At 48.6% G+C, this 18921-nt stretch overlaps 3 protein-coding genes across 4 annotated transcripts; 2 read left to right on the plus strand and 1 right to left on the minus strand.

Moving 5' to 3' along the window:
• The first annotated feature begins 1859 nt into the window (after positions 1–1859).
• bmper (BMP binding endothelial regulator) lies at positions 1860–8470 on the plus strand. The gene is made up of 11 exons (XM_067237426.1): positions 1860–1974; positions 2249–2331; positions 3010–3109; positions 3437–3546; positions 3718–3852; positions 3962–4066; positions 6339–6384; positions 6616–6969; positions 7233–7578; positions 7824–7954; positions 8287–8470. Exons 1-11 carry the CDS (start codon positions 1860–1862, stop codon positions 8466–8468), a joined length of 1707 nt encoding a protein of 568 aa, XP_067093527.1. The 3' UTR covers positions 8469–8470.
• Positions 8471–9356: 886 nt separating this feature from the next.
• On the minus strand, positions 9357–13055 carry eaf1 (ELL associated factor 1). Its single transcript, XM_067238352.1, has 6 exons — positions 12849–13055; positions 12477–12571; positions 12238–12374; positions 11943–12115; positions 11443–11676; positions 9357–10952 (listed from the first exon to the last, which is right to left on the minus strand). The coding sequence occupies exons 1-6, from the start codon at positions 12949–12951 to the stop codon at positions 10903–10905; spliced, it is 792 nt and encodes a 263-aa protein (XP_067094453.1). The 5' UTR covers positions 12952–13055; the 3' UTR covers positions 9357–10902.
• On the plus strand, positions 12924–15230 carry mettl6 (methyltransferase 6, methylcytidine). 2 transcript variants are annotated; one of them, XM_067238350.1, is made up of 5 exons: positions 12924–13877; positions 14075–14209; positions 14296–14466; positions 14628–14769; positions 14866–15230. In XM_067238350.1, the coding sequence occupies exons 1-5, from the start codon at positions 13572–13574 to the stop codon at positions 15018–15020; spliced, it is 909 nt and encodes a 302-aa protein (XP_067094451.1). In that variant the 5' UTR covers positions 12924–13571; the 3' UTR covers positions 15021–15230. The 2 variants fall into 2 exon arrangements, with proteins under 2 accessions (XP_067094451.1, XP_067094452.1); XM_067238351.1 differs by having other exon boundaries at positions 14628–14749; positions 14866–14985.
• The last annotated feature ends 3691 nt before the right edge of the window (positions 15231–18921 follow it).

Consider the following 18921-nt stretch of genomic DNA (forward strand, 5'->3'; position numbering starts at 1 on the left):
TCTCACTCTTTCTCCCCCCCTCTCCATCTTTCTTTCTCTCTCTCTCTCTCTCTCTCTCTCTCTCTCTCTCTGTCTCTCTCTGTCTCTCTCTCTCTCTCTCTTTCTCACATCCCGGGTCTTTCTGTCACTCCACGTTTCCTCTCTCTCTCTGTCTGTCTGCCTCTCTCTCTCTCTCTCTCTCTCTCTCTCCCTCCCTCCTTCCCTCCAGGCTGCCAGCTGGAAGGGAGGTCCTACAACAGCTCTGTCTCCTGGACCAGCTTCACCAAGCCCTGCACCAGCCGCAGATGCCAGGTGAGTGTGTCCCCTGACACAGGCAGAGGAGGAAGAACAACCAGACAATACACCGGAGAGAGGGAGAAGAATCGTAGAAAACACACCAGAGAGAGACAGAGAGAGACAGAGAGAGACAGAGAGGGACAGAGACAGACAGACAGACAGACAGACAAGAACCAAAGACACCACAATAGAGAGAGAGAGAGAAAGAAGAAATAATAGCCAGCGCTAGACAGGGGGAGAGATGGTGAGACAGGGTGTGTGAGGGAGGGATGAACAGAGAAAGAACAGAATGATATGGAGAGAAAGGGGAGTGAGAGGCAGACTGTCTTCAGACGGGGAGTGAGTGAAGCAGAGACCAGGAATGGAGAGGAAGATATATGAGAGAGAGAGAGAGAGAGAGAGAGAGAGAGAGAGAGAGAGAGAGAGAGAGAGAGAGAGAGAGAGAGAGATGCACAGATGTGGTGTTTAGGGACAGCATGGAGGGATGGGGGTGAAAGAAACCGACTGGGAAGTGAGTCGGAGTGCTAAAGTTAGAGAGGGAGAGAGGCATGGAGATGGACAGAGGGAAAGGCTGCAGGTTGATATATAGCTCATGTTCAGTCCAGAGCTCATTGTCTCATGGATAGACGCCAGGTACACTTGGCAGCAGAGTCTACCCATCTGTGTCCAAGCCTCCCCTATCTACTGTCTACCAGACACACACACACACACAGACATACACACTCATCTGAAGTCCATAACTCTGTGTCAGTGGACATGCAGCTGTGCAACTGAGCTGTAGTTCGAACATTGGGGAAGTCTAATGGCTTATGTGTCCAGGACTTGCGTGCGAAAAGCAGAAATCCCCACATACTCACAGACACACACACGCCTAGACATCCACCCAGGGAGGGATGGAGGCCCTGTTATCGAGACCCGTGTGTGCGCGCGTGTTTCCGTAAAATGTCACTTCTATTAAACTGAACAGATTGCAGACTATCGAGGTGTAGCTCACTACCTAACAGCTGTTCGTGTGTGTGGAGTCTGTGTCTATATCTACTGCACATGTATCTATGTGTGTGTGTGTACATGCACCTCAGTGCATGTACACACATGCCACCCCCCCCGCCACGGTGACATGCGCTCGCGGCAGGTCCACGGGAGCGTCAGTGTGTGTGTACAGAGTGTCAGGATGGTATGCGCCCAGCTCCCCTGGCTAATCTCCTGCCTACGTAGCTCCTGCTCTCTCCGCCCCTCGCCCAGGATTCCCAACGCTCAGCGGGCCACAGGCCAGGTTGTCTTATGCTGGAATGAGAAATATGTGGGGGGAAACGCACTGCGTTGGGGGTGGCCCCATGGTGCTTTAGGGTGGATGGAAGGACTGCGTGGACAGGTTTGGAGACCTCAGAGGTTTTCAGAAGGGGGGGGGGGGGCGGCAGGGTCAGTGATGTTTTTTTGTGTGTGCGTGTTCTGTCAGACAAACTTCTATGTGACTATGTTCTACTTGCGAAACTGTTCATGCCTGGCCAGGCAAGATAGCGAGGCAGGAAGTCAAAAGATGTACAGTTTATTTAAGGAATGTGTTTGCAGTGAAATTAATAGATATGCCCGTCTGCTGGTTTACACAGGAAGGTGTCATCACTGAAGCGGAAGTGCAATGCGTCGTCCACTGCAAGAACCCCAAGATCCACCCGAAGAAGTGCTGTCCAACGTGCCCTAGTGAGTCACTGTCTTTCTATCTGTCTGTCTGTCTGTCTGTGAGCCTGTCTGTGAGCCTGTCTGTCTGGGTACTTGTCTGTCTGTGAGCCTGTATGTCTGTCACTGTCTGTCTGTGAGCCTGTCTGTCTGTCACTGTCTGTCTGTGAGCCTGTCTGTCTGTCACTGTGTCTTTTTGAATGGCTGTCTGACTGTCTGTCTGCCTGCTTGTTTGTCTGTGTGTCTTTTCTCAGTCAGTTACTGGTGGCATGACTGTAATAGTGCTGTCTTGTTCCAGGCTGTATCTTCGAGGGCCGTCTGTACAAAGAGAGAGAGGACTTTCATCCAGAGGGGAAGCCCTGTATTAAATGCACTTGCACTGTGAGTAGCACCACTTCGTGCACGGCGTCCAATATCTTTCCGGGCCAGTCACACACAGCTGATTGGATGTGTATACAATCACTAAGGCTGATGTGTCTGTGTGTGCGTTTGCAGCTGTGCGTGTGCGTGTGTGTGTGTGTCTAGCACCTGTGTGCCTGGTCTCCATGTGAGTGTGTGACAGAAAATGCGTTGCTCTGTGCGACCAGACCTTTTATTGGTCCAAGTGTGTCTGTGTTTAAGTCCCACTGCGACCCTCTAAACCCTGGTGGTGGTGACTGCCTTTCCCCTCCTTGTCTCCCCCCCCCCCCCCCCCCCCCCCCTCTTTCGTAAACAAACACCAGAGTTGAGTCTATTAACACTTTGAAGTCATTAACACATTCACACCTAGCCGGCTGGCTGTGGTGATGGGAGGAGCTCTTTGGGATACAGGGGCGTGGCCTGGCTGTCTGTGGTAGACTGTTCTAGACACTGAAGGGCTGAAGTGAGATTTCACAGGTGCAGAGAGGCCAACACAAACTGATACAGTCTGAGTTTGGAATGATCCTAAATATGAATATGTCTATAGTTTTTCATTATGGAAGTAAGTGTTGTCACTGGGTGGTCTTTTACTGTGTATGGATTTGTTGTCTTATGATTTGAACATTGTGGGGTTAAATGTTTATTGTGTGTGCGTTCCAGGGAGGGCGGACCCTGTGCATCAAGGAGGCGTGTCCTGTCCTGTCTTGCCCCGCCCACCTGAGCCACATTCCAGCCGGACAGTGCTGCCCCAAGTGTCTTGGTAATAATTGTCACTACACAGAACTGTTTAGAATCCTCTAATGTTTGACTGTGTCAGCTGTTTTTTTGAATACATGAATATTGTCAACTTGCTTTTAACAGCAATCCATATCTTGCAAATACCAATGGCTATTATGAAACAATCAATTGACGTGACTCAAATATACAAATTCGCTATTGTAATTTCCCCCTGCCTTCTCTCTCTCTCTCTCTCTCTCTCTCTCTCTCTCTCTCTCTCTCTCTCTCTCTCTCTCTCTCTCCCTCTCTACCCCTCTTGCTCTCCCCCTGTCCTCTGTACCCCTGTACCCCCCCCCCCTCCCCGTGTCAGGTCAGAGGAAGGTATTCGACCTGTCCCTGGGGAGCTGTCTGTTCCACAGTGAGGTCTATGAGAACAGCACAGCCTTCAAACATGACAACTGCACCACCTGCACCTGCAAAGTAAGGCCCTTACAGAGACGCCCGCATGCTATGGAAATGGATTAGCTTCACTGTTAGGCTTCAGAAAATAATTGCATTGTGGGTCTTGCATTGCCAGTCAACGTTCTCAAATGATGTTACTCTCCCTGCATCCTATGGCCTTATTACCCTTTTATTCCTCCTCTATCCCAGGATTCCACAGTAGTGTGCAGGAAGCACTGCTCACGGCCAGGAAGTTGCCGTGGTGACCAGTGCTGCGAGGAGTGTTTGTCCTACGTTAAGGTGGAGGAGGTGAAATACTGCCGTGTCAGGAACAAGATTTACAGGGTGAGAGTTCTGATCTGGCCCCTATGAGTTGATAGCTTGATTGGCTTATTGGTTATGGGTTGATTGATTGGTTGATTGGTTGATTGACGGGTGCGTCTCTGTGTCCTAGGAGGGGGACATGTGGTCGTCTGTCAACTGCACCCTGTGCGCCTGCGTCAAGGGGAACATCGAGTGCCAGCCGAAGCAGTGTGTGCCAATCACCAGCTGCCCCTCGGTGAGTGACACATGAGGGGTCCAATCACAGGCGACGTCTATGCAACGTACACAGAATACGTCACACAAGTATCAACGCCTTTATGGTAGTAGCGGCCAACGTTATTTACGCTAACATTTGGGCGGGTAGTTTGTGCGATACGGCGTTGAGCTGTCGGCAAAGGGAAACCACAATTCCGTCTCACTGTCGATCATCTTTAACACGCGGCAGACAACGTCTCCTGTGGGGGGGGAAGTTGCCTGTAGTCACTTTCACACAGTTGAGTCAAAACAGCACTTCACCTCCACCTCTCCCAGTCATTCATCCCCTCCACCTCGTCCCCCCGCTCTTCCCCCTCAGAGTGGGGAGAGCAAGTTACCCCTGTAACTAACATCTTCCGATTTTCCACGCGCATGACACGGTTGGCTTTCCCCAGCAGGCCCTGTGGCGGCGTACTGATTTACGGGGTGTAGCGGCGCGTAGAGAACCGATTCACCTGCCTGGGACCTATTTTACCTCCAGCGAACGCCCCAGCCCCTGTTCCCCTTCTCGGAGGTGCTACAGCAACAGCAGCGCGAGCTGTCAGAGGGGTTGAGTAACGGCTCAAGATGAGACAGGTTCACGTTGCGGTCACCTGTCGGGAGGTTGGGTCGAGGTCACCCCCTCGTGAGAGTGATGAAGTGGATTCCCCACATTCCGAGCGTGAGCGGTCAGTCGGTTAGTCATCGCGCTGTCAGAGCTAGCTCCGCGTTCACACGGTTACAGCGGTTTACTGACCTCACCTGTTGGGTGGTCACTCAGCGGTCGCCAGCCAGGTGTTGTTCATCAGGGAGTCAGATGGCTGAGCGGTGAGGGAATCGGGCTAGTAATCCGAAGGTTGCCTGTTCGATTCCCGGTCATGCCAACTGACGTTGTGTCCTTGGGCAAGGCACTTCACCCTACTTGCCTCGGGGGTATGTCCCTGTACTTACTGTAAGTCTCTCTGGATAAGAGCGTCTGCTAAATGACTAAATGTAAATGTTTCCTTAGCAACCAATTACCTTTGGACGTCTGTAGTTCCGTGGAGCTTCATGGTTTGAGGGTCACAGCATTGTCTTGGTTAATGGAAATAGTTGTCGAAATTGGTCAAGTTATGGTTACTAATCACTTAAAACCGTGTGAACCATCTCCCCCAATTCGATGGCGTTCAATTAATTAATCTTATGGTTGCCCTGCTCTCGTCTTTACATGGTTGTAAAATGTCTGTTTTGCTTTACTCCAGTTTTATGGTTATGGAACGGTTTTCTGTCACATGGTTATGTAAAGGTCAATCAGTCATGGAACATGGCACAGTGATAAAGGTCCATTGAGCACGGTTTCCTTGGGACATCCAACCACAAGTGGCTGTGGTGTCGTCACCTGTTGAATGGCTCCGTAGCAAAATCATTCATCAGTCTCTTCATTCAGTGGGTACATAAAGTGGGTACACACATCAATCTGAAATGGAACTGGTGCGGTCCCGTGTTCCCTACGGTCATATCGGGGCCACGTGTGGTCACCTGTCCTGCGGTGACACCCAGAGTCTCAACTCGGTGATAGCCCCAGTGCGTTCCCCTGTCGCCTTGACGTTTGATCCAGGAAGTGTGTGGCGTTCCCCTGTTGTTCGGTCACACTGTGGTCGCGGTGCGGCCGTGCGTGGATGCTCTCGGTGGAGACGGTGTGTCTCCAGACCAGCCTTTGTGTGCGTGTGACGTGTGACTGACAGGGAAGGAGGGCGGCCCTATATTTAGACCTTGAAAGCCAATCTCTCTAGTCTGTCTGGGAAGCTCTTCAAAGAGGCGAGCACCCCTTTTGTGTTTTGTCTGGTGGGGGTCGGGAAACCACAGTGTGTGTGTGTGCGGGTTTCTGTGTGTGCGGACCCCCCTAGGGCAAAGGGAAGAGGCTTCTGTGTGTTCGCGCTGTGGTTGTCTTCTGATGTGCACTTCTGAGGGAAGCTGAAACACTCCCCACCCACCCAGACACACACACACACACACATACACACACATACCCACACACTTGAAGTTTCCTGTTTCACAGGTGGAGAGCAACAATTGTCTTCCTACATGGTTGGAGTATCAATGTCTCTCTTGTCCCCAAATGACTGTGTGTGTTTTCGGATCCTCAATTTCTCAGTGCCCTCAATCCAACCAAGAAGCAGCTGTTTTGTAGAGCCCACATAGTCTCTCTGTTCACCCCTGTCTTTCACTGACTCAGCAGGAAGTCGTTTTCAGCCTCTGACTGTCTAACCCTGTGTGTGTGCCCCCTCCTTCAGAATAAGATCCTGAACAGGACTGGCTGTTGTCCGGTATGCACTGAAAGTGAGTAAGTTATGCACCTCATCATTTCCCCTCTGGCGAAAACCCCCCTGGTCAGTTTGCACCGTGCATGTCTTGGTGTGGCTACCGCCGCCATTGCGACCTCCGTCAAACGCAAACAGCGGCAGGAGCGGTCGAACGGCGGGTCGGCTTCGAGAACGAAAAACCCTCCGTTGTTCCTGACTCCTCTCCTCCTCCTCCTCTCCCTCTACACCCTCCCCCTCCTCCCCCCAGAGCCAGGCGTATGCACCGTGTTCGGCGACCCCCACTACAACACCTTCGACGGGCGCACGTTCAACTTCCAGGGCACCTGCCAGTACGTGCTCACGCGCGACTGCGGCGGCGGCCCCCCGCCGGGCGGCGCGGGGGGGGAGCCGAGCTTCTCGGTGCTGGTGAAGAACGACGCCAGGCGCACGCGCTCCTTCTCCTGGACCCAGTCTGTGGAGCTGCGGCTGGGCGCGCTCAGCCTCAGCCTGCACCAGCACCTGACGGTGCGCCGGAACGGGACCAGGATCGCCCTGCCTTACCACGGGCCCGGAGTCCACATCGACCTGGACGGCTACCTGCTCAAGCTCACCACCATCGCAGGTGAGGAGGAGGACAATGAGGAGGGGTGTGGGGGTGGGGCTCCCAGTTGTCATAACCCAATCAGAGAGCGCTATTGACGACGGAGCTACGTCGAACGCAACAAATGTTTTGAAAATGCGGAAATCCAAAATGCGTTTCATGCGCATACCTAGAATGTTCTTGGATGACCACACTGCAGTATAAAACAAATAGAAAATAGCAGGAAACGACCTGTTTGGAGACGGAACAGAACATCAAAGTGTGTCCTCTAACCCCGCCCCCAGGTCTGGAGATCACGTGGGACGGCGACAGCTTCGTGGAGGTGGTGGCCGCGCCCCACCTGCGCGGGCGCCTCTGCGGCCTCTGCGGCAACTACAACGGGCAGCGGCGCGACGACACCGTGGGCGGCGACGGCCTCTTCAAGTTCGACGTGGACGAGTTTGCCGAATCGTGGCGCGTGGAGGCCAACGAGGTGTGCGCCCACCAGCAGCACGCCACCCGCAGGCCCGCCTCCTTCCTCTGTCCCGGCAGCGTCAAGGTCAAGTTCCGCGCCCACAGAGAGTGCCAGAAGCTCAAGTCGTGGGAGTTTCAGAAGTGTCATCGCGTGGTTGACTTCAGCCCCATCTACAGGTCAGTGGAGCTAACCTCACATGAGCCTACTGAAGTCGGATTCAGCCATCGCAGCCAAACTTGTCCTCCGGTGTGTAAGGACATTGAGTAGACGTAGTGTTGTACATCTGTAGTGTTGACGTGTGCATGTGTTACAGGAATGTTTTTTTGCATTGGCACCTCAACTATTTCAGTCCCTGACCAATGAGAGTTTGAATCAAACTGTCAGTCAGTGACACTCCTCTCCCCTCCCCTCTGCTGTGCAGGTCGTGTGTGACAGACATGTGTGAGTGTCCGGTCCATAAGAACTGCTACTGTGAGTCCTTCCTAGCCTACAGCCGCGCCTGCGAGAGGGAGGGAGCCCCCGTCCTCTGGAAGCCTGACGCCGCCTGCATGGGTGAGTGACGCCGCATGCAGCCAATCACAGCGCTCCACTCCTCACAGGCACAACCAAGCACTAAAAACACTCCACTCCACTGAGGGTGTTCTGATGTCAAGCGGCTGTGAGTAGCAATTTGAGATGCCGATTAAATATGGATGCAGTACCGTAAAGTATTGATATAATGTGTTGACTTTGTCAAGGGCATAAAGTACACGCAAAACATCCTAGCTGACTGATTAAATGAGAGCGTACAACGTCAGTGAATGGAATGTAACCCCTCTAGAACCAAACATTCAATATCAAAATCAACCTTCAAGTGAACTTAAACTGCCCCCTCCCCCCCCCAGCTACTCAGTGTAAACACGGCGCCGTCTACAACACGTGTGGCCCCGGCTGCACCAAGACCTGCGACAACTGGAACGAGATCGGGCCCTGCCACCGGCCCTGCGTGGCCGGCTGCCACTGCCCCGCCAACCTGGTCCTGTTCCAGGGACGCTGCATCAAGCCCACAGCCTGCCCCGGACGGTGACCCTGGTGGCCCTGGGGGGGGGGGGGGGGGCTCTCTGGACAGGGGTCAAACCTGGACCGGGAAGGGGCCGATGCTGCCAGGTACTCAGGAGGTCTGTGACCAGTCAGGTGGGGTGACCAGGGTTTTGGGGGAGGTGGGGGTGGTGGAGGACCAGGCTGGACTGAAGCTCAGTGGACAGCTGGTTCAGGGAGGTCCCTGTTTGTTCTGAGGAAGGTGGATTGAGGTGGGTCATCGCAGACCGGGCTCTTCAGCTTCCCAATCAGCTGAATGAACATTTCCTACAGTTCTGAGAGGTTCCACTAGAGGGCAATCCAGAGCAGTACCGTGTGCTTCCACTAGGGGGGGGCGATACTCTTATAGAGTGAAAATGGAGATTCGAAGGGAAATCTTCCCCCTACGAGTCAAAAGGGAAGTCCTCTTGTTCCGGACCCGTCAGAGACATCCAACTAGCCTGCCACGGACCCTCGAGAAAAGAGTTGGCCTCTCAGCTGAACAAACAAGGCTCTCATCGCTTGCTTAGCAGCAGAATATGAGGAACATTGAAGAACATTCAAAACCGTGACGCTCCACAGATGCATTACGTACAAGCACGTACACCATGGCAACCTGAGGGAGACGCCTCACCATGCATTTACCCAGTCAGACCCATGATCTATCTCCCATTGGTTTATTTTATACTATAAACCTTAACTAACAAACCATGTATGACAAACAGCTTTTGTATTATTATTTGTTGCTGATGATATTGTTAATTTATATATCGATCAAATGATATGTCGTAGCAAGAGCCAGAATCATAAATTAAATTTTTGTTATAAATGATTTAAAGGGAAAAAAAAGCTATTTATGTATTTGTTGTGTATATGTGTTTGAAGAGAAACACCCAAATGTGACTCCATGGTTGCACCATCGCAGGGAATAGTACTGTATTTATAAAAGATGCTCTATGTAGTTGTGTTCATTCTCAAACTGAAGGTTTTCCTAAAGACGTACATTTTACTTGACTTTGTGAGTAATTATTTAAGGCCAGCAATATATCCTTTCCATCTGACTTCTGTTCTCTTCTCCTCCGTGTGTTTATGAAAGTAAAAGACAAGTCCATATTTTTTCTTTTCTTTGTGTTAACAAGTTTCTGCACACAGGAAGGATGGTAAATGAACCCATTACCACTAATACAAATGTACACACTTCAAATAGTTTCTAATGAACAGTAACACAAACACCATTGTAACACGAGTGGTAAACACAAGTGTTAAAACACCTTCAGTACAACACAGATTGCTTTTGTTAAATAGGAAAGTATGTCAGAGACTGAACACTGCAAATTCTATTAAACAGCTCTGTGTGGAGTGATATCCAGACTTGACAGCACCAATTCAGTCTACCTCACACACACACACACACACACACACTACTAGGGCAAGGGTACAGCTTCCAAGTAGCCTTTTAACGCTGACTGCATTCGAATATGATATTAATAATATATTAGAATAATACAAAATACTGTATGATGGATTAGAAAAATCAACAACAGAGGTTAGAAAAATCTACAGTATTTTGTTTGGGATCGTATCGTTATAGGGTGATAAACTGTATCCAGTAATATGACCTCCAAACCTAGTAGCTGGAGGAGCAGGGCAGAAACTGAGAAACGAACAGGATGAAGGGCTCCGGGGTCTCTGACTAAGCACAGTCACTCTGATCTGATAAGAAGTGTGACGTTGGATTTTTACTGGAGTGGATTGATGTTAGTCAGCAGTACAAATAATAAAATGCCATGTCTTTGGGCTCAAATAATTAGATGGCATAGCTCAATGAACTGATTCATCAACACTGGCAGGTTCATCGATCGTAAAAATACATGATCTTAAAAAAACATTTGAGCTAAATTGTGGAAATTATTAATCTGATGCTAAATTAATACTGTATATAGTATTTTTCTTTCAGAGTCTTTTAACATTGAAAGACTGACCATAAAAACATGAAAAAGAGGGATGACTGATGACTGGAGGGGAGGATGGGAGTGATATTCAAATGAAGCCCCTCCCAACTAGGAGGTCTAGGTACAGAAAATATGTATTATGCATTCATATATTTTTATATATATATACACACATCTATATACTTTTCAAAGTTACCATCATGGAAAAGGAAGTTTGAGATACAAAACAACATATACAGCTAATAAAAAATACACTCTTTCAAATTCCCCAATTTTGGGATATATAAAAAAAACAAACACTAAAAACAGGCGGCGCTTTACAAGTCCAGTCAGTTACCACGGCAACAAAACGAAGGAAGCAGGCAGAGGGAGAGAGAGACAGAGTAGAGAGAGGGAGAGAGAGAGAGAGAGGAGAGCGGGTGTGACGGTGAGAGGTAGACAGAGGGAAGACCTGGCAGGGGGAGGGGGCAACGACTCAGCAGACAGGACCCCTCAGTCGTCGTCACTGTCGCTGCCTGATTCGCTGAGCTGCAGGTCGTTCCCTGTGTGGACACACACACACACACACGTGAGCGTGTCACTTTTCCATTCATTCAATGGCGTTTTTTCGATGAGGCCCTCGGCCCAATGTTCACGTGTATGGACTTTTAGAGCAGTGGTTCTCAACCCTGGTCCTCGGGGACTCCCCTGTCCTGCATGTTGGAGATGTTTCACTGCTCCAACACACCTGATTCTAACGCTCATTATCAAGCTCAGCAGAAGCCTGATAAAACCCATTCATTAGAATCAGGTGTGTTAGAGCAGGGAAACATCTAACAAATGCAGAACAGGGGGGTCCCTGAGGACCAGGGTTGAGACAGGCTGATCTAGAACATGCAGGACAGTGGGCCCAGAGGACCCAGCGTCGAAGACCATTATTCTACATGAAGCTTCACCTACCAAGATGTGGAAAGCAGAGCCGTTTTATACAGTTCCAACTAGGTGCCCCACTGGGGATTGCTACCTGTTCCCAGAGCCCCTAAGATTACTCACTGAGTGTGTTCATCAGCTGGTTGCTGCCTTGTTGCCTGTCCACCCCCCCGTTGGCCGTGGGGGGGCGGTTGGGGGAGGGCTGGGGCAGCGGCGGGCCCCCGGAGGGGGGCGGGGCGTCGTGCTCGCCGTCGCTGCTGGAGGAGTCGTCCCCGCTGGGCGAGGCGCTGGCCGAGCCGGAGGAGCTGCTACCGCTGCTGCTCATCTGCTCGATCACCTCCACCTCAGCACGCAGCTCTGCCAGCCGGGGGCAGCAGAGAGTCAGAAGGGGGCAGCAGAGTCAGAGGGGGGCAGCAGAGAGTCAGAGGGGGGCAAATGCAGGCCACCGTGGCCATCGCTTCGGGTCCTGTCCTCTATCATGTGGCCTGTGCGTGCTCCCTTTACATGTATTATTTTATTTGATCGGAGTGTCGACGGGCCTAAGCGTTCAAATTCACCCGTCGACAGAAAAGAAAAAAAACTTATCAGCTGACACAGCATGCGTATGGGGGGGGCAGCCTCACCTCTTTTGATGTCATCCAGCTGGGGTTCAGGAGAGGGGTTGTCCTTCGAGGGGGAGGGCGAGGTCTTGGTCCCCGTGCCGGGCTTGGTGGGAGCGCGGAACTGGGAAGGGGGCTGGCTGGCCCGTACAGACTGCTGCTCAATCCTGGCCTGAATCTTACTGCTACCCTCAGCTCTGTGATGGAGAACGTCAGATGGACATGATTTCAGGTGAATTTGGCCTGGAGAAAATATTCAAATGTCCCCACTTAATTTGGTCTGTTTTCTGTATTTGAATGGTAACCTTTTACCCCTTACCTGGTTTTCTTGACCTGGATACTGCTGCTGAGTTTCTCCAGCATGAACTCTCCAGTGTCATGGTTGATGATTAGAACACAGTCTTTCTGATAAGGCCGCTTGTTCCCTTTGAACACTGTCATTGGTGGCGTGGAGCCCTAAAGACATGACAAAATGATACAATTGGAATTCTGAACTGGTCACAGCTGGAAAACAGTAAGTTAATAGCTGTGAAGAGCTACTTATCAAGTTATTATTACTGGAATGTGAGGTAACGTGATGGTAACTTCATCCCCTTTGCCGACTTGTAACTCTCCCTCGCAACTCGTGTCAATGGATGCTGGTTTGAAATCATCTGCAAATAAGGAGACACGGATAATGACTATAGCATATGTAGGCCTATCTTTAGTGCACACCGCGACTTAAATGACCTAATAAGCTGGCTCAACTAATTAGCTAAATATATATATAGCGAACCTCAGCTACTAGTAGCTAAATGTAGGGTTAGCTAGTTAGCTAGCAAGCTAACGTCTCTGGTTTACTTTAACACAGTGTAGTAACTACTTAGTAGCTAAAGCTATCACTATATGTATGAATATATTAACATGAGAACACTAGCTCTAGAAACGTACATCTTATTGTGTGAAATGATGACTTTGGTCTTTTCTCAAAGCTCTCCCCGAGCTTCAATACATGCTCCTCTTTGTCCAAGAGCGGATTTGTACTCCCATTCATGACTTCGTTTTACATTTATCAAAACGGTAAAAGATGCAGTATTAAAATTATTACAATTGAGGCCACAGCTATGGGTAATGTGTGTCTCGCTTACGAGATACCTCGCAGATAAACATCAGCAAAACAAGCCATTCATGGCCCCTCCTTTTCCTGTTTTGTCCCAGCTATGAAATATAACCGTTAGGATCTACTGTACGGAACCTTGTTGATAGTTCGTGTAGATAGGGCAAGCCAAATAGGAATTACATGTGATAAATTATAATTGAGTTTTGTTGAGTTTTTACTGTAATTGATCACTATATTACTGGTTAACGAGTTTTTAAACATCATCCTTATGAGATAGGACTAATAAAAAAACGAGATGTTTCACAACACGGAAGACTAACACTCACGGACAACAAGTTTCACGAGTTTCAGAATTTCAAGATTCTTTCTGGATTTATTTTGTATTGCCATTCCATTTGGGTTCAGTTTCACTTTATAGTAAGAACCATAAACGTAAATTGTATCTGAACAACGGGTCTAAGAAATGTACGACGGTTTGATCGCTGGCAAGACAAAGTAGTTCCAGGCTACCAATGTAAACGCATCTTATAATAGTTTCTGTAGTTAATAAAGGCATGGCAGAACTACAACAGGACGCCAAGACTGTTTTACCTCCATTAGAAAAATCTAAAGATGGACAGTGTAGTACTTGTTGCAGTCCTCCGGGACAAACCAAAACCTACGCTGCTAGAACTTTGACGGAGGAGGAGATGGAAAAATTGACAGGAGACCAGATCTTGGTGTCAGACTTCAAGCAGATGAAGTTGGAAAAGGAGGCCCAGAAAAACTGGGACTTGTTCTACAAAAGAAACACAACAAACTTTTTCAAGGATAGACACTGGACTACCAGAGAATTTGAAGAACTAAAGGAATGCAGAGAGGTAAAGGACACCCTCTTCCTCATAATTAACTTGATTCGGTCCGTTACAGTACCCTTGCTACAGCACTCTGTAAAAGTACATTTTATTACAGCCTAGCAGTATATGAGATTTCATGTCATTCTCTAAGGTCACAGTGTATCCAAGCATGTAAATGAAATACAGACTCCTCTTGGCTGCTCCCTTCCTTCCTCCTGCAGTTTGAGTCCCAGAAGCTGGTTCTGTTCGAGGCTGGCTGTGGCGTGGGTAACTGCATCTTCCCCCTCCTGGAAGACGACCTCAACATCTTTGTTTACGCCTGCGACTTCTCTCCACGGGCTGTTGACTTTGTCAAGGTGAGGAGAGACTGCGTCAAATCCCATTCCAACAGTATTAGCAAATACTCAATAAAGGTTTTTGAGCATGTTTTCTCTTTTCCCAGCAAAACCCTCTATACTGCCCTGAGCGTTGCAGCGCATTCCAGTGTGACCTGACCAAGGATGATCTGAGAGGGAGTATACCAGAGGGCAGCGTGGACGTGACCACGCTCATCTTCGTCCTCTCAGCCATCCATCCAGACAAGATGCAGCAGGCCCTGGTGAACATCCACAGGGTGAGAGACGAACCAGGAATCCCATAAACACCATTTGGTTTCCATCAAAAGGGTATCATGAAGCCCTATTTTCGATGAACAATCTGTGCAGCTACCCCTTGATGAGCGGTGGTGGTTTTATGCTGTCTTCTGACAGTGTGGAGTACGGGCTTCTCTTCCAGGTGCTGAAACCTGGAGGCATCGTACTCTTCAGGGACTACGGCTTGTACGACCACGCCATGCTGAGGTTTAAGGCTGGCAACAAACTGGGCCAGAACTTCTACGTACGGCAAGATGGCACCAGGTCTTACTTCTTCTCCAATGGTGGGGAGTTACCTAGGCAACGTGTACCTATGTCTCTCTCTGTTGTGTTATCTTTTTTCTCTCGCTTCCTGTTCTCACCCGTTTCCTTTCTTTCAGAGCTCCTGGCTGAGCTGTTTGAGGGGGTGGGGTTCCAGACCGTCGCTAATGACTACGTACTAAGAGAGACCGTCAACAAGAAAGAAGGGCTGTGCGTTCCACGGGTGTTTCTTCAGAGCAAGTTTAGAAAGCTGGACCAATCACAGACCTCCTGACGGGTCCTAGCCCAACAACCAATACACCCAAATTCATTATTTATTTACATTTAAAAAGTTAACTGACAGGAGCAAATTAACTGAATGTTAACTTTATTTCAATGTAAAAACTGTTGTTTTAGTGCAATTCAGTGTTTTACTAATGTTTTTATTATTAAACTGGCATAGCCTCAACAAATTTCCAGAGTAAAGAGGTTTGGTATTCTTTAATTTTGGAATCCTTTTTTTTTTTTTTTCTTTTTTTTTAAGTCATAGTACTGAGGCCTCCTACAAAAGCACATTACTCAATGTTGATCATTTTGTTAACAATTCCACATTTTACCACAAGGTGGTAGCACAGCCATTTATCAACATTCTGTGATCTAAAATACATTTCTCCCCCTGCTGTCATGGGAACCCTGACACAGATGCATCATCATGTTTGATGTCACAAACCATTAGCATGACTAAACCACAGAGTATAGAAGCACAAATTCTTTGACTAAACTAAGTCAAAGTGAAATGCAGTTCTAACTAACATTAGACAGACTTGTGGAGCCCTCAAGTAGGAATATACTTTTTGGGATCAGCACATACATGAACCCCACAAATAGAAGCAGAAGGCTCAATAACCCTGGTGAGAATACAATTACATAATGCTATATTATACAATATCAAATTAAAAGTGGGCTTCATTTGATATGAGAATGATTGCTTATTGGAAGAGAGAAGTTCCTGAAAACATAGCATATTGTAAGTGCAGCAGATAATCAAGGACATTTCTTCAGGATGGCTCCCTCCACAGTATGTTGTACTAACAGGTGGGGGTGATGGAGTGGCTGAGGTCATCCGGATCATCCACAGTGATGATGAGGAGGATGAGGAGCCCCCTGGTGCTGGTGAAGGACGTGACCGCGGGGGCTACGGAGACGTGAACCACTCGCCCATCCCTCCACATTCGGACCTGCTGGATGATCAGCCAGACCTGAGACCCCTCCTGGGTGGAGGGGGGGAGATAATGGTCATGGAGGAGGTGGCGGGGGATGTGGGAGGCTCTTCAGGCAGGAGGGAGGAGCCTTGGGGGGGTGTCATCGACCTGACACCCGCCTCCCCGCCTCACGCTCCCACCAACCAGGAGCCACTGACTGGGCAGAGGCTGGAGAGAGAGGTGGTGAGGAAGAGGAGCTCCACCGAGGCCTTCAGTGACCCTGACAGCAGCAGCAGAGGTAGAAGGCCCCTGGGGAACACCCGAGGGAAGAGACCCTGGCTGGAGGACAGTGATTCAGAGCAGTGGGCGGGAGACAGACGGAGGTCCCCTAGTCCCAGACCTGGAACATCTGGACAGAAGTCTTCCAGGATGAGGAACAGGGTGGAGGACCAAACAGAGAGCACTTTCTTGAAGAGACAGAGATACTGGAAGTGGGATTCTGACAGTGACTCTGACTAGTCAGAGTCACTGTCAGGTCGTCACATGGGCTAAAAAACAGCACTCCAAAGTCAGAGACAGTTTAAGGTATTTTTTCAGCTGGACTATGCTTGCCCAACCACAATTTTTTCATATAATTTTTTTTTTGTAATTGCTAATAAATAGATGATAACCAACTGCATTCCACATTGTCTTTTTTCTGCCCTTAGGGGTATTTCATGGATAATTAGGAAGTTAAATGGTTTCAAAAGATAATTCAGATAATTAAATTTATGGATGTATTCTATGTCATTCTGTAAAAGCACAACCACACTTCATAACCTTACATTAGCAGAATTTGGCATCTGCATAGATACTAGCACCTGCAACCTTGTACCCACATGTGACCTTTTAGAGACACTCCCTAGCAGTGTGTCCTTCCAAAGCCTGCTGTGGTTTGTCAGATGTCTGCGAATGGGGTTTTGGTGTGGCGCTCCTTTTATGGCGTTGTGTCACACGTGTGGCCGTGTGAGAGAGGGTCCTCACGTTTGCCCTTTACAGGGAAGGCCTGTGTAGTTTGGTCTCACGCCACCTTTGGGACATCCGAAGTGACACGTGTCTTTACCCTCCTGGAGCGTGAGGTTCAGCTGCTGATCACATCACAGCGGTCCAACATGGGGTTGACATTCAGTTGAATACCAGGAGCGCCTTTTAGGCCAGCCACTCTGGGGGTTTTTGTTAACTTTTCAAGATTATTTCGTAAGTTCTAAAAAACAGAACCAATTGGAAACAGTGTGACAAAAATACATTTAGCTCAAAACGTACATACGAACAGCACCTGCTTCAAAAGGCATTTACATGGAAATACTTTTTGGCAGCCTATTGCAAGCTTCACTTCCTGTTGTTTAACACACAAGTATTTGAGATTGTCCAGTTTCAGCGGTGTTGGTGTTACATGTCTCTGCCAGTATCAGATGTACAGTACATTGGACTGAGAAAGGCACTTCCACTTTGGAGAGGACCTCCAAAACAATTAGTCACGGACAGACTGATTGTCCTTCACACAAACAACTTGTTCTGCTTCCTCATCCTGCCCATGGCTAGAGGAACAAAAACGGACCAATCAAAACGATTGTCGTGGCCTTCCACTCAAGGCCTTCATCATTCAGTGCTAATCGTTTAGCTATCAGAGTGATAATGTCCGGGATGCAGGGATGCACACGCCCTGCTCCTTCCACTACACACACACACACACACACACGCACGCACGCACGCGCACGCACGCACACACACACACACACACACACACACACACTCTCTCTATATTTTGGGCTGTCCACCTCTGTCACTGAACTGGACAGTAACAGGGGTCTTCCTCAAGACCCTGGATAAATCATTTTGCTGGTGGCAGTGTGCCTAGCACTGTTTCCTCAGCTCAATGTCACACAACATTTACTCAGTGTTATCTAACATTGGCTGAGTGTTATTCAACTAATGTTGTTCGACCAAAATCACACTTGGCACTTCTCTCTTAAAATCTTCAAGCTGTTTTGACCAGCTTGGTTCCAATACAGACTCTTTTTAGACGTGAAGGTGCAGTTGGCAGTTTGAGTGCTTTGTGGTGGTAAACCCTCATTGGTGTGATATTGTTATGTAACAGAATACCGATGAGAAGATTTGCTTGGAGTGAAAAGAACTCACTCACCTTCCTCCTTCAACCTTCTTTTCTTTGCTCTTTCTCTTTCACTCACTCTCTCTCTCTCTCTCTCTCTCTCTCTCTCTCTCTCTCTCTCTCTCTCTCTCTCTCTCTCTCTCTCTCTCTCTCTCTCTCTCTCTCTCTCTCTCTTTCTGACTGTCTCTATCGCCCACAGTGCAGACCTTTCCAGATATGCATTATCTACTATACTGTATTGTTTTTGAACATAACACAATACCCACTTGACAAAACATGTCCATTCACTGCCTACTGTAAGACTCCACCCTAACGAATGGAACCATGTCATTCATCTTCCTTGAACTGTGTCATTTCCTAGGAAAAGCCTTCCTTTTTCAAAACGAATATGTCATATTGTATTCCTCTCACACACACACAAACACAGGCTGAGGTCAGCACCATTTGGTTGCTGGGTGGAAGGGTGTGTGCGGCTATAAATCTCATATTCGTTCACTCTATCATGAGGAGAGGTCAGACATATCCTGTTATTCAGACAAATCACCCCCAGTCCCAGTGTCAGACTGAACATGCTGACAGTATGCAAAGAGAGTTCCTCTGTATTTGGACTGGAGTATCAGTGGTATTGCATTTATGGAAATATATAGGCTATCAGTAAGTCTTAAGAATGAATCTTTGGAGGCCAACAAAACAGATCCACTGTCCATTGAAATCCAGCCCTTTTGATCGGAAGTGCTCAGATATCAAAAAAGTTACTTAAAGATATTGCAGCCCCATTTCTCAAATCATGAAGTAGACATAAAACAGTCTAAGCTATCCTCAAATCCCTAAACTCTCGAGACGAG

This window comes from Osmerus mordax, chromosome 6, assembly GCF_038355195.1.
Source record: "Osmerus mordax isolate fOsmMor3 chromosome 6, fOsmMor3.pri, whole genome shotgun sequence".
Classification (NCBI taxonomy): domain Eukaryota; kingdom Metazoa; phylum Chordata; class Actinopteri; order Osmeriformes; family Osmeridae; genus Osmerus; species Osmerus mordax.

Bases quoted from the DNA above. Each gene is read 5' to 3' on its own strand.
- mettl6 (XM_067238350.1), top strand. From the start codon at position 13,572: ATGGCAGAACTACAACAGGACGCCAAGACTGTTTTACCTCCATTAGAA. The intron at 13,878-14,074 runs GTAAAGGACACC...TTCCTCCTGCAG, and splicing joins AACTAAAGGAATGCAGAGAG to TTTGAGTCCCAGAAGCTGGT. The intron at 14,210-14,295 runs GTGAGGAGAGAC...CTCTTTTCCCAG, and splicing joins GGGCTGTTGACTTTGTCAAG to CAAAACCCTCTATACTGCCC.
- eaf1 (XM_067238352.1), bottom strand. From the start codon at position 12,951: ATGAATGGGAGTACAAATCCGCTCTTGGACAAAGAGGAGCATGTATTG. The intron at 12,116-12,237 runs GTAAGGGGTAAA...TCTCCATCACAG, and splicing joins ATCCAGGTCAAGAAAACCAG to AGCTGAGGGTAGCAGTAAGA. The intron at 10,953-11,442 runs GTGAGTAATCTT...GTGTCCACACAG, and splicing joins CCAGCTGATGAACACACTCA to GGAACGACCTGCAGCTCAGC.
- bmper (XM_067237426.1), top strand. From the start codon at position 1,860: ATGCCCGTCTGCTGGTTTACACAGGAAGGTGTCATCACTGAAGCGGAA. The intron at 4,067-6,338 runs GTGAGTGACACA...CCCCTCCTTCAG, and splicing joins CAATCACCAGCTGCCCCTCG to AATAAGATCCTGAACAGGAC. The intron at 6,970-7,232 runs GTGAGGAGGAGG...CCCCGCCCCCAG, and splicing joins CAAGCTCACCACCATCGCAG to GTCTGGAGATCACGTGGGAC.